At 41.4% G+C, this 14617-nt stretch overlaps 1 protein-coding gene across 1 annotated transcript in view; it reads left to right on the top strand.

Annotated features, from left to right (window-relative positions):
* Window positions 1-14617, top strand: part of LOC147798986 (MAM and LDL-receptor class A domain-containing protein 1-like) — a 32115-nt gene that overhangs the window by 10113 nt on the left and 7385 nt on the right. Inside the window, exons 8-18 of the mRNA XM_022247276.2 lie at window positions 788-934; window positions 1432-1700; window positions 4368-4461; window positions 4752-4919; window positions 7200-7471; window positions 8920-9010; window positions 9960-10145; window positions 10695-10966; window positions 11905-11986; window positions 12978-13148; window positions 14273-14535. Of these exons, the coding sequence (XP_022102968.2) occupies window positions 788-934; window positions 1432-1700; window positions 4368-4461; window positions 4752-4919; window positions 7200-7471; window positions 8920-9010; window positions 9960-10145; window positions 10695-10966; window positions 11905-11986; window positions 12978-13148; window positions 14273-14535 (2015 nt within the window). The remainder of the gene's footprint in view (window positions 1-787; window positions 935-1431; window positions 1701-4367; window positions 4462-4751; window positions 4920-7199; window positions 7472-8919; window positions 9011-9959; window positions 10146-10694; window positions 10967-11904; window positions 11987-12977; window positions 13149-14272; window positions 14536-14617) is intronic.

Genomic DNA, 14617 nt, shown 5'->3' with positions numbered 1-14617 from the left:
GAATGTATTATTCACATTTTTTGTCTTCAGACTCACATATCACCGAAAATGGTCTGTTTTCTGTGTGGAGATTTGTTTATGATTTATAATGTTCATGACATAGCCAAGTTTCATGATCTACCGAGTTTCATGTCTTGATGCTGTTCTGTCAAAGAGGGTAGCGAGGAATGTTTTGCAAGTCCAGGTTAAGTCACAAGTCATTGTTTGCGAGTTCATTTCAAGTCTCAAGTCATTACTGATTTGGTTCAGTCACAAAGCCAGTCACATGTCCCTTTGTCCAAGTACAAGTCACATCGCACATTTTTTTAGCCCAGTCACACATCAGCAGGGCAGACAAGACTCAAAGTCAAAGGTTGAAACGGCGCGCCAAGCAAAGTCTGATGTTTCTGCACACAAGGCGCAAGTTGATGGGCCTAATTTAAAATTCTATGATGTCACTCAAGTAGCTTCTGGGCCATTCTATATATTCCAAATCCAAAAGTGGGACATTTTTGTGTCCCTGTTACACCTGACCTGTGTCACTTGACATGTAAATATCATTGAAATTAATTTCAACTATTTCTATTTGTTTGGCAGGTAATTTACATTAATTTATTACTCTTGGAAATTGGAGAAAGTGTTCTGAACTAACAAATCATATGTCAGATGTGAGAAGGACTCGAAAAAAATTGGACGCCTAATTTACAGAACTTGACCCTTCTGACTTGTGACACATACTCAGAGTGACTGTAGGCGTTCCTTTGAGAGTAAATTTTATAAAAGTTCTACTCTGTTGTTTCTTTGGCAGAGGAGGTCTTTTGTGACTTCGAGTCCCTCCACATCTGTTATTTCACCCAAGATCGTACGGATGACATGGATTGGACCGTAGGCAATGGAAACACACCAAGCTATCAAACAGGGCCATCTTATGACCACACCTATGGAAATAGCTCAGGTAGCTTTTTTGCCAAGGATTACACGCTTTGAATGCTGTTCTTTAGTAAATGAGAACAGAAGTTACACAGAGTGACTAATAAAAATATTTGAAATATTTCTGGAATTGGACTTCAAACAATGAACCCGTCATGAAAAAGAAGGATACAAAAACTATGTAACACTTCACTGTTATTTCCTTTAAGTACTATAATGTAGATGTTCTCTTACAAGTAATGTGTCGTAAACCGAATCCGAATGGTATTTGGCCCATCCATACCCTCTAATAGCAATGGCAGTTTAGCAAAGGTTAAAGCATTAACTGTGACTCAGTCATTACTGATCAATTTCTGTTGATAATGCTCATTTATTTTTCACCAATTAAACGTTACCAAAGTGGATGCCACTCGACACCTCAAAGCATTGTAGCTGGTGTAACTGCCAGCCAGAAACACACCTGTTTAACGACAAACATTAGGGGTTGTTACTGAAAATCTGCCGGTTGTTTCCACACTGCAGGTAATTACATGTATATAGAGACCTCATCCCCGGTCAGATTGGGTCACGTTGCACGGCTGATCTCCCCGCCCGTCACCGAGACTCACGGCCGTGCCCACTGCCTGATCTTCTGGTACCACATGTATGGCCAACACATTGACGCCTTGAATGTGCTGCAGGCCAACGCATCCACTCCCACTCAGCGGAAACTCATCTGGACGCTGTCCGGCAACCGGGGCGACAAGTGGCGGGCAGCCGAAGTGCACGTCCAGAGCAGCCTGGATTTCCTAGTGAGCAAAGACACATGCCAGTTCATGTGCATTAATTTCAGCCTGGTTTCCATATGGTCATTTGTAACGCAGATGGTCCGCAAGATGTGAGGACACAGACATGGACGGAAAAGACAGTACATGACGTCATTCCACCCCAAACACGAATGCGTCCAAAACTCCGTGATTTATTGCAGAAAATCCCCTATTAGATTGATTGTACCGCTTCATGATGCCAAATCTGTACTCCGGTTTCATGCATTTCATTGATGGTCTGCTATGGTATTTTGATCATAAGGGTGTGATATCTAAGCCTGAAGGAGAAATGGGCAAAATTCGTGGAACTGAGCGAGAGGGACATCGTTGCAGGCTGGTCATGCCAGCTTGCGTGTTTGTATGGGGATACCACGGCTGCGCAATGTAAACAGTCGGTAAAATTGAACCTGGCTCAACTTTGCCGATTGTGTGCAGGTTACATGGTTTGCGTTTATCTGCATTGTCAGCGGCACCTCTGGTTGGCATGGTTCCATGTGTCTGCATTGCAGTTTCCATCTTGATTGCAGTGCTTTCTGCATTTCTCACGTCGATATGGAAACCAAGCTTTACTCTCGATATAGACAGTTACCCTTCTTGTGTCTACATGTAACTCCTCAAAGAATTATTCGTACCGTTGAAGTAATTCTTCTTCTTCACACCGATTGTAGCATTTCTTATGAATGAAAAGAAGCACTAAACCAGTGTACACAGTATCTGGTAATGCTTAACCTCCCTGTCCAGACGATGGAATGTTTCTATTCCCCAGTAAAGCTCGTATCAGGTGGAAAAGCAGTGATTGGATTGGCTGGCTGTCACAGTGGCGATGAAGTAATTCCTCTTAACACCATTGTGGCATTTCTCATGAAGGAAAGTAAATGATTAAAAAACTAAACCAGCGTGGTTAGCAGTATCTGGTAATAACTGTCCAGACTATGGAATGTTTCTAGTCCATAGTAAAGCTCATATCAGGTGGAAAAGAAGTGGTTTGATTGGATGGCTATCACAGTGAAGATGATGCAATAAAATGTAACACCTGGTCTGATGCATGCTTCCCTCACTACATGACTATTTTTTAAGTTGAACTCTTACACAGTCTTGTCATTTTAAGTTGTGCTTAACTGTTCATGTTTATTGAGTTAAGTTGAAAAGTTTTGCTTACTTGAAATCACAGCGTTTTACCATCACAGCGTGATTCAGCTAACATTGTTCATGCCAGAAGATATGACTGTTGCATTACTGTTGTCAGCTGTATTCTAACCCTAACCCTGCCAGATGAAGCACAACTGTACCTATTTTACATACAAAGTGTGGACATTACTTTGTTCTCCTGTGGTTATAAGGAAACTTGACCCCAAAATGCCTCTGAAACTGTTTTTCAGAGAGGGGGAAACACTGTGCGGGCGTGTGCAAGTCCACTCTACGCCATCGCACCCATGGACTTCTTTTGTGTAGAGGTCCAAACTATGTATGCCACACCTGCACATGTGCAATAGGTGTGATATTGTCTGGTGTACATCGTCGTTGCAGTGGGCAATCAACAGCAGCTGAAGAGCTGGCTTTGTTGAACCAGTGGGAGCTAGTTCCATTAAATAATGCCACTGTTCGATCTTATGGTGACTGGCAACCACAGACTCTCAGGCTGTTTGGCCTTAGGGAGAGTTGACCTGTTCGATCTTATGGTGACTGGCAACCACAGACTCTCAGGCTGTTTGGCCTTAGGGAGAGTTGACCTGTTCAATCTTATGGTGACTGGCAATCACAGACTCCCAAGCTGTTTGGCCTTTGGGAGAGTTGACCTGTTGGATCTTGTGGTGACTGGCAACCACAGACTTCCAGGCTGTTTGGCCTTAGGGAGAGTTGACCTGTTGGATCTTGTGGTGACTGGCAACCACAGACTTCCAGGCTGTTTAGCCTTGGGGACAGTTGACCTGTTGGATCTTGTTACACTGGGCAGGCAAGCCACTTTGCCAAATGATGCAGACTGATGTATGTGGCAGGGTTTCTAGCCAAAGTACCCAGGTTAGGGCTACACAAGTATTTGATAAGTGTAAAAGAAGACAGAACTGTATAAGCTTGGAGGCAGAAGGAATTAAGGTTGATCTTTTGATGGAAGAACAAATGTGGCATATTGATATCAGCTCGTTGGTGTCAGGCAGTTGATTGACCAAAAGAAACATTTAAAACAACACTTCTCATTATGACAACTGCAACAATATCATGCATATTTATAAGACATATTTTTTACGCTGGGGAGATGTTAATTGAATAGAGTGTTTTTGTCCTTCATCACTAACGTTATACTTCAAATACCGTATACTCTGTCTTGTTTGGAGGCTTCTGAAAAAAAGTTGCTTTTTATGAATGTGGTTAAATTACGCAGTACCTGCTATTTTACTTTAACCTCTGCAATCTTGATGGTCAAGGATAAGACATGCACTTGTAAGCACAAGGTCATGGATTCGAGTCCTAACTGAGTAAGCGAGAGAATGCGTTCACAAGCCTTGCACAATTAAACACTGTATAGAGTGTCATTTATGAAGGACAAAAACACCCAGTTTAAAATATAAAACATATAATGTTCAGCTTACAGCGAAATACCTAACACACACTAAGGGTATAACTCGTAATCTTTAAATGTTCTATTTTGGCCAGATCATTTTTGAGGCATTCCGAGGCACCAGTTATCAAGGTGACATTGCCATTGATGATGTTCATATCACGTCCACCGAAGGCTGTCCGGGAGAAGGTTAGCTTGGATCATTCAAGTCTTTCCCACTCTGCACCCAATAATTGTCATTTCTTAACATAAACATTAAACATAACTGCAGGCTGTAGGTAGCATATGTAACTGTATGTTGTTTACAGACATTATAAATTGAATTTTAATGTCCTATCGTACTTGACTGAAGTACATACTGCATTGTTGGAAGTTGGCAGGGGAAGCAAAAATCCAAGTTTTTTCAGTTTTGAAAAAAAAAGTACAGTGTATTTTCAGTGTGAGAGTTTTTTTTTTCCTTTCTCCCAAATGTATTGTAGCTGGATTGAAGAACTACTCCAGTATCACATGCGACTTTGAAGAAATTGAGATCTGCTATTACAAGCAAGATTCATCAGATGATTTTGACTGGACATGGCAAAATGGAGCAAGCCAGGGACTTACAAGTACAGGGCCGGGAGAAGACCATACGACCAACAGCCCACTCGGTGAGAAACTAGTTAACGTTAAGTGGAAAACAGTAATATCTTCGTAACTTCTGAACTTTTTTACATTCTTAGAAGTTTTTCAAAACTTTTGAAAAAAAAATCGTGGCAAAAACGCCTGCATAGTTGGATTCTCTTAACATATCAGACAAGAAAACACAGATATGCTTGCTATCTTTTCCTCAGTGAAAAAATATTAATAATTTGAACCATTTTTAATTTTGAATTTTAATTCAAGAAGCTAGACACACATTTTTCACCAGTGGCCAAAAATGCGATTTAGCATTCCATAGAACTTTGACCTTTTTGCCTTTTCCAGTATTAAGTTTTAACTCTTTGTCAACTCGCACAATTTGAATCATTTGAACAGTTGCGTTAATATATTCCCAATGAAAGTTACTCCATTAGATAATGCCGTCCCACATTGATTGTATAAGAAATGTCAGGATGAACAAAGAAGCCCACTTAACGACATCGTAAAAACACCTTTTATTGGGTCATCTGGCACTTTATTTCTCCATTTATCTTCTGGAGATAATCTTATCTCCTTCTGCATTCTACTGTGTAAGGTGGATGCTAGCTGGTGTTGAAGCTGTTGTTTGAAAACGAAAGATCAATATTGAATTATTTGGTTGCCCGGAAATCAGAGGACAGGTGGTGCATGTACTTTTCATCCTACTACTTTTGCCAAAAACTTCTTCTGCGGCAACATGTCTGTTTGCATTTCCAACCATGGTGGTAACCGAATTGCATAGCATGCTAACTCTTATAGGTTACCAGGTCTGTCAGATTGCAATATGGACTGAATTTACTGGAACTTTAAAATATGTGTATAAATCACCCAGGCTGCCCCGGAAAGTTGTAATCTAGTCAGATAATCAAACGTTACAAGAAGTGATTCACATAACTGTTCACAGATAAGTTTCTTTTGTAGGTAGTTCAGCGGCATATCACAATGGCCTGTGCATGCAAACTCCAAATTTAGTGAGAGTGAAAGCTGCTGTGGACGAATTTTAAATGCTCTGTAAGGTTCGGCATGAAAAGAAATGCATTGTATTTCTGAAACCAATTTTCAGCAAAGCAAGGTGTTGGTTGACGGTTTGCTCCCATTTATGTGACCTGGAGGCTTTTCATTCAAAACATTTTGCAAAAATCTTTTTCAAATCTTTGTTATTTGAGAATTACTACATGTAAGTAATGTTAACCAGGCCTGAATCGTATTATTTTTGGCGAAATTGTCGACTTCAAAAGCAAGATATATAGCAGCTACTGGTAACTTCTGGCATTGTTTAGACCTTTTTCCAGTGATGTTACGATCATGCTGGACCTATGATGTGTTGTGATGGTAATGATGCATAGTGTTGTGATGGTAATCTGTCTATTCAAGATAAATCAGTCAAGGATGCAGTGTCCGCACTTGCGCTTGCACGTGGTTGAAGCTGCCCTTAGGAATATATGTGATCACCGTGGCCAAGGCAGTCCACATGTGGTGGCATTGTTTACATTTTCACGTGGCTGAAAAAGGTCTGCAGCCAAATGTTGCACATTTTCGCCCACAAGAGTCATTTGAACAGTAATGTTTTGCAATATTTCTTACTGACATGTCATACCAGTCAACATCCTGGAATTTGCCCACAGAGCCATTCAGTGCAAGCATGTCTGCATGTGCTACTACAATGATCATGTTTGCACAGTGGCCAAGCTAAACTTGTGGTCTACCTTATCTCTGTTATAGAGTTCTTGGTCTTTGTGTGTGTACAAAACAAATAGAGGATCGGTAAATTTAAATGTCATCCAAGAGTCAGTTTAGGTTTTGCAGGACGTTTTATCCCGTCATGTACATGTATGCAGCCGTGCCTGTGTGGACAGCTTTGTCATGTTTATAGGTCCTCCTATGCAAAGTGCATGTACGCGTAGGTCATCATGGGGGCCAATAGTCCGGTTATTTGTGGCCCACTCTGTGAAAATGAGACACGAGTCACAGAACAATTTCGAGTTGAAGGCCTTTAAAAGAATCTTGCACAGTGGAAACCAATAAGAGCCCTCAAGCAATGCCTGTTCTCGACAGGATATCAAACTGAATGTCACAACTTCAAAGAAAAGTTCATCAGTTGGCCACAAACTGAAACTCAAAAAGGGCTTTGCTGACTTCTGACATATATTCATTGAGTTGGTCACACATTCAGCATTCCCCTTCCCCCGAAATAATTGGCCCATCAACGGCCTTCATACCAGCCAATGCCAATAGATTTTGCAGTACTTTATTCTTCGTACCCTCCCCAGGGTTTTACATGTACATCCAGGAGGACTACAACGATATCCCAGGGGGAACAGCTCGGTTGATGTCCCCGGAAGCCAAGGTACAACCTGTCCCGTCCTGCTTGGAGTTCTGGTATCACATGTTTGGTCGGGATATCGAGTCGCTGCAGGTCTACATGAAGAAGAGCAGCGACACAGAGCTTCCTGATGACCCTGTGTGGAGCATGACTGGGAATAAGGGAGACTATTGGCACAGAGCCACGATTGATGTCCCTGTGACACCATACACTTTCAGTGTAGGTTTACACTTCTCATTTCCGAATGATATCTGAAAGCAACTCCATGTTGCTGCAGTGAGCCAGTTCAGTATTGCAACAGCGCGTGCCTAAATTGATGTGCGTAAGAGGTGCATGCAAGGTTTGCCTTATCAGCGTGGCCCTACACTGACTCGCTTGGTTGTCTCTGTTTTGTTTTTTACCCCTCTCCAGTGCAATCCACTACATTCCATTCCACCCCACTTCACTCCGCTCCACTCCACATACTCCACCACCGCTCCATTCCACTCTACTCTGCTCCACGTACTCCACTCCGATTTACTTCAGTCCATTCCATTCAGATCCACTCCGATCCATTCCACTCCACTCCGATCCATTCCATTCCACTCCACTCCGATCCATTCCATTCCACTCCACTCCGATCCATTCCACTCCACTCCGATCCACTCCATTCCACTCCGATCCATTCCACTCCACTCCGATCCAATCCGATCCATTCTATTCCACTCCACTCCATTCCACTCCACTTCGATCCACTCCATTCCACTCCACTCTGATCCATTCCACTCCACTCCGATCCACTGTCTTCCACTCCACATACTCTACTCTGCTCCACTCCACTCCTCACTGCTCCACTCCACTCCACTAACCATGTGACCACAGAAAGTGGTATGCCATCAGAAAACACCAGTGAAATCAGACCCAACATGTCATGCCAAACACAATCGGTGAAAAGGCGAGATTTGCTGCAAGATGATACACATAAAATTTAAGCATCTGATTTTATTTATTGGTGGAAAGAGACCTTTCGGTAACAAAATAGTACATGTACATGTAGTGTCTCAATGTCTCGCCAAACTACACGAGAACAAATAAAAAGTGGGAAAATAATCACAACAATGTCACCACACCAGAGCAAGTTAAGTTTGTTGTAATTATGTACACATTTCATGAGCTCAATGACTTCATGACTCAGGGATTTCTGTTTAATAACTCAAATCCATACCACAGCTGGGCGCAGCTCACCGTGGTGAGCACGTGCTCGCGATCGTGCTGCATGGATGGCCGAGTGCATGTCTGCACTTTGTGTGATCGCTACACTGGTGTCCAAGAGGACGGCCAGTCGTGGCGGCCTTATGATTCATTTCCATATACGTTGATTTTTCAAAGAATCTGACTTTGAAATGTAAAGAGCGCTGTAACCGGAATCATTTCACGTACTTTCTATGGTTCTCAAGCCAAAATCCGTATTATATCCCAAAAAGTGTTGTAAACGGGAGCGCTATAACCACAGAAAAAACGTGAATGGGTGTGCATTTGGAGAAATAAATATAGAGCATTATAGGTATTAAAGAGCATTACATCAGGGAGCGCTGTAATGGAAATCTACTGTATACAACACATGAAGGTTAAAAGTGGAAATAAGCCAGTAAAAGTGTGCCTGTTTCTTTTCCATATCTTGTCTACAGTTCATCTTTGAAGCAACCCGAGGCCAGACATTCCGAGATAATATAGCGATAGATGATGTCACATTCTATGAGGGGGATGACTGCCCACCATGTATGTATCTCAAGGAAATGTAGCATTGTCCTCATGTACCAGGGATTGTATTTAATATTCAACAGTTGTCAAATGTTGTAATTATGAGATTTGCCCTTACACCGACATTGATATTGATTAACAGTGTACATTGTATTCTCAGTGCTGTCCAAGATCTTGTGATAAAAACTTCACAAGATTACTCGGGTGGGACCCAAACCCATGACCTCCTGCTTACCAGTGCAGATGTCTTAACCACGATGTCGACCACCAAGCTTGCCGGGGTCAGCTGCCAGGCTGGTCCAAGTCAGATGTGCATGGCAGCGGATACCGTAATTCCTCTCATTATGTTGAGGATGAATGGTTTCCTGGAGCAGTATGAACGATTTCACATATATTGTGGGCATGAATTTATGCATGGCTGAATATAAACAACACAAGGTCTAACCCAAAACCTTGAGACAACGCATCCTTTGCAATCAGCAGTGTAGTTTTGACATGCAGCCTCAATCCTTCAAAATCCTCCCCAACGCCCCGGATGATTTTGAAAGATCGAGAATGGTTAGGGTTAATAAACTCAGTGCTAAAATCAACATCTCCCCGACACAAAGAACATTTTGAAATAGTTGTAGAATGCATTGAAACATGGTTATTTCAAAACCGAAGGGCGCAAAATACCCCCATTACTTGTGATTCGCCAGCGGATAAACGGCACATATCTAGAACAGTCACAGCTGTATCAATAAAGCTGTCCAGAAAACAAATCTGCTTTCACAGAAGAATTTGCTGTGATGAAAAAAAAAGAATTTAGAAACCAGCAGGCACCTCTATTTTCTCAAACTTTAGACAACTTTGGTTTTTGTTTGACCTTACAAAGTTTTAGTTTGACCTCACAAAGTTTTACTCATTGACCAAAGGTTTTCCATCGTTACTGCCTCTAACATTCAAGTGAATCATTCCCCCATTTCAGTCACCACCAGTGCACCAATCCCGACGACCACGCCGGTACCCATTGCATCCAGTTTGGCAAACTGCGATTTTGAAGATGTGAACAACACAATGTGTGGCTACACACAGTCAATCCATGATGAATTAGATTGGTCACATGGGAGTGGATGGCCAGTTGGAGCTGACAACACTCTGGGAACTGCTGACGGTACGCCAAAACATTTTCCCCATAAAAATCACCCATTTTCTTGAAATGTTAGAACCAGGAATATGCCTTGGTAAGCATGTTTCTACAGAACACAGTGTTGTCACAGGACTTGCATGTAACACTGTGGTTATGTGAAGATTTTACACTGATGAAATTTAACCCATTTTTTTCTTCAAAATAAAATTTGACGCGAATCTCAAGCAAAAGAAGTTACATTGCTGATTGATGGGGGTAAGAGGTCAGTTACAAACTCCGTTCTTCGGTGCTTTTAGCATAACCTCCAGTTTTGCCCGTCCCTGCCCAATTCAACCAGAATCCGACTGCAGACAAGGTTACATTTTCCAGCCAGTTTGTGGCTTTAGGTTTGTGCTGAACCATGGGTTTATAATTATTTGCTCATGATTGGAATTGGCACCCACTCCAGCCAGTTAGCTGGGTAGAATTTGAACCCAGGCCACTGAATCTGAAGGTGAGGAAAGTAACCACTGCACCAACCTGACTCCTTTTGTTTGTCTTTCAATCTTTATTTTGGTATTTGTCCAATCATAGGTCATTACCTGTACATCAACACTCATTCCTATTACCAGCGGAGTGGTGACAGGGCTGACCTTTACTCGCCCCTTCTCATGAGCTCGGACATACCCCAGTGCCTGGAGTTTTACTACTACCTGAGCGGTTATCGATCAGACTTTCTCATGGTCTACCTGACTGGCTGGGGTCAAACCCTGGCTATTGATCCTCTCTTCTCTGTATTCGGGGACCAGGGAGACAAGTGGAACATGGCTCAAGTGGAGATACCGCCTATGAACTCAAACTTCCAGGTACCACAATCAAAGACAGACCTGATGTGACCTGACTTGAGGTCCGAAGCTTTTGAAACAGTGTCGGCAGTATGCAGTTTTCAAAGTGGGAGATCCAGTCATGACTCACTGGGCATCAGTCATAAAAAGACTGATCCATTTTAAGCCCTGCCCATTGTATTTTGGTGTAAAGGGGGGAGAGCCAAGCCCTCAGTCAAGACAGAGGGTCCCCTGGTGTTCCTCCACTGCTGACAATAGGTTGTGTGTAGTCACTTAATGCACACTAAAGAGCACAGCAGCATATATTTCAGGAACCTAGCAATTAGAATTAAATTTCCTTATGCAATATTTTGCAAACAAGTTAAGGCAAGATACGGGGGTAGGTTGAGGATCACCCTGCCCCTCCCCCCAGCTCTGACACACACAAAATAATAAATTGAGTGAAATAAGAATGTTAGTAATAATGAAAAAAGTGGCATCCTGTGAGCGTTGTTATTTGTACATCAGCAACAATGTAATGCATTACCTGTGGACATAAAAAAGATTGCAGGGGCCTGACCCCTCCTTGAAAAAAATCATGGGTCAGCCCCTGATGAAGTTTTGTCACATTCCACAAATGTTTCACATTACATTGAAATCTGTTCTTCAATTTATGAACTCGTAGTTGGTGTGGATTGCAGCACACAAGCCACAAGTGGACAATGTTATGATTTAGGGATTTGCAGTTTTGACTGGAAGGAGGATTTGATGAAACTTTTTAATTACGATTTGTTACGTTTTGTAAGAGCTGCTTGTTGATCTGCACAGTGATGTCATGAAGCTCAGATTTCATGTCACAATTGTATATGAATATTGACACCCAGGAATTAACCGTAACTTTTTTCAAGAAGCGGGAATACATTTGACTGAAGGCTTGTCCATTGAAATGGTCGAACAAAATGTTTTTATTTTCCTAACAGATTGTTTTTGAGGGAATGTACAGCTATTACGCTGATGTCGCCATTGATGATATCAATATCACCATGGGGGCTTGTCCAAAGAGTAAGTTGGCATACATGTAGTTCAGCAAATATCCATCTACCAGTTCGTATTTCAAACAAGTACAGAAGGAGCGTAACGTCGACATTCCAAGTTTGTGATTGGTCTATCCAAGCCCACTTACAATTAGCTGAAACAAAGATACAACAGTAGCGGATGACAGATTGACCAAATATGTCAAAATAAGTCTTGATTGATGTGAAAACAGATGAATTAAAGGAACATCAAAAAGATGCTTGAATTTATTGAATATTAAATGAAGTATAGCCGATATCACGAAAATTGGGGTAACTTTAACCGCGTAAGCCTTGTGCTGCAAATTTATGTCTTAGCTACGCAATATACTTACATTCGATTTCATGCGCCACGGTTAAATAATATTAGATTTCTTGGACAAGGACAAAAACGGCCTTTACGACAGCTGTTCTTTTCCAATATAACAGCATTCACCAAACAGTGGTTGAATCACCTTCCCCCACCGTTTTGTAAAGGTTTTCGTCTTTTTTTCGTCAGAACTGGACAGAAAATCTTACAGTTTTCTCACAACTAGCCAAAAAGGTTTTTCATTACCTTCTGCAAAAGTTTCTCCTGTAAGCCTTGTCGATGTGACTTAACCCAACACAATAAACTAGTCAAATCATTCATCTTGCTTCATTTTTAGGCCACTTAAAATTACTGTATGAGTTACTTCATAATTCATTGCATAAGTTTTGTGAAATTGCTCGTAAGTTGTTGTGGAATTTATGCAATAAACTGTGGCATACGTAGAGCTGCGCCATTGCGTAAAGTTTCGGGAAATTGGCTGCAGGCATACAACTTTATTGAAGTCACATTTTGCAAAGTAAGTCAATACTATACATTTAAAGTTCATCAAATTTATGCCAGGAGGTGCGTTGTTCAATTTTTTTTTTTTGCTGAAATGTGTAATCAATTTCCATGTGCTTTATATGTTGAGGCTTAATCAAAATGGGGTTTTGTGTGGTTATATCAACAGCTACGGCTCAACCAAATCTGGTGGATGGAAGTTGCGACTTTGAATCAGGCTTGAAGGCTTGCAACTATGTACATATGAGATACTATGACTTCTATTGGCAGGAACACAGTGGTGCTACGGCGTCAAAGAACACTGGTCCAAGAGTAGATCATACCACTGGAACTGAGGAAGGTATTAAAGAACAATTGGAAATAGAACTCCAGTCAGTTTCAATGACAGGGTGTCTTAAGCGAATGCAAATCTTCTTAATGGCTACTTTGCCTTAATGGCTACTCTGCCTTAGAAAATAAATAGAAATTGGAAAGACTTTCTTTGTAAGACTTTTTCTTCTTTTGGGCAATAATATTCTTCCCGAAAAAAGGTAAATGAAATTTTATGGTCAAGGGAAATGAAATTTTATGGTCAAGGGAAATGAAATTTTATGGTCAAGGGAAATGAAATAAACCGCCTGGGTCATGAATTAAAAAAGATATTGGCAACGTCACTGTAACTCACCTATTAGCTGTATACTGGTGCCAAACCTGGATCACTACAACAAAGCAACTAATACTGTCGCAAAGACAAGAAGCTAAGGATTATCAAGAATGTCTATAGATGTCAAGCAACCTTGCCAGCCAGCTAGTAACGCAGGAAGGAGAGAGGGGTGCCTTGCAGCCAAACACAGTTATGAATGCAAGTCTATTTAAAGAGAACTAGGGACACGTAAACTCGATAGGTTTACGGTAGCTTCATGGATATTTCTCTTTTGAGTATGTGGGGTTTGGAAAAGAACTGTTGGTACTCAACATTTCGGACAGTATGCTCTCTGTCCATTGCTCTGTCTCAAACAAGAGATATATCCATAGTGCTATGGCAAACCTTAGTCTAGTTTACTTGCTACCTCCACCATGAAAAGCTTCAAATCTCAAATAGGGACACTGTTAATTGCTCCTATTACGTAAGCTGTTAAAGAAAATAAAACAGGTATGAGCTATTGTATGTCCACTACAGCTCTTGTGCAGATTTCTAATCTAAGATGCTTATGTAGGAACAAATATCAGTGCTGTGTACTCTTTTCTCCATTATGACTATGCACGATAACATAAATGATATGCTATAAGTTTGTTGTCAAAAGCATTGCTAGCTGTATGGAAAGTTCCTTGTTCCTAGCTAAAATAAAGCACTTTTGATCATTACGATAAAAAGTTTGTCGTATATATATGTTAAATAATTTTTAGTATGAAATTATTATTTTAAGGAAGTCTGCATTTTGGCAAAGTTTTCAATCCAATTTGGTCTCTTCTCATCTGGTGTAGGAAAGTACATGTACATTGAAGCTTCGCTCCCCCAACGCCCCGCCGATCGAGCTCGTATCATTACTCCCGTGATGTACCACACAGCAGGCGTGGCAAAATGCATGTTGTTTTACTACCATATGAATGGAGCCAACGTGGGCAAGATCAACATCTATTCATACATCGAATCACGAGAGATATTGCTAATGTCACTGGTGGGTAGCTCCAAGGATAGGTGGAGTCCAGCTGGTGTAGACTTGACCAACATGGCCCAACGATTTCAGGTAAGGGTCCATTTTTATGAGGGCATGCTTCAAACCAGGCATTTGTGCAGGATGACATGTAAACATACACAGATCTCCTGTG

This window comes from Acanthaster planci, linkage group LG05 (genome assembly GCF_054643075.1).
Source record: "Acanthaster planci isolate LZ-2023a linkage group LG05, COTS_SCS, whole genome shotgun sequence".
NCBI lineage: Eukaryota > Metazoa > Echinodermata > Asteroidea > Valvatida > Acanthasteridae > Acanthaster > Acanthaster planci.
The sequence above is the reverse complement of the archived record's forward strand: the minus strand, read 5'-3'. Positions and strand labels throughout refer to the sequence as shown.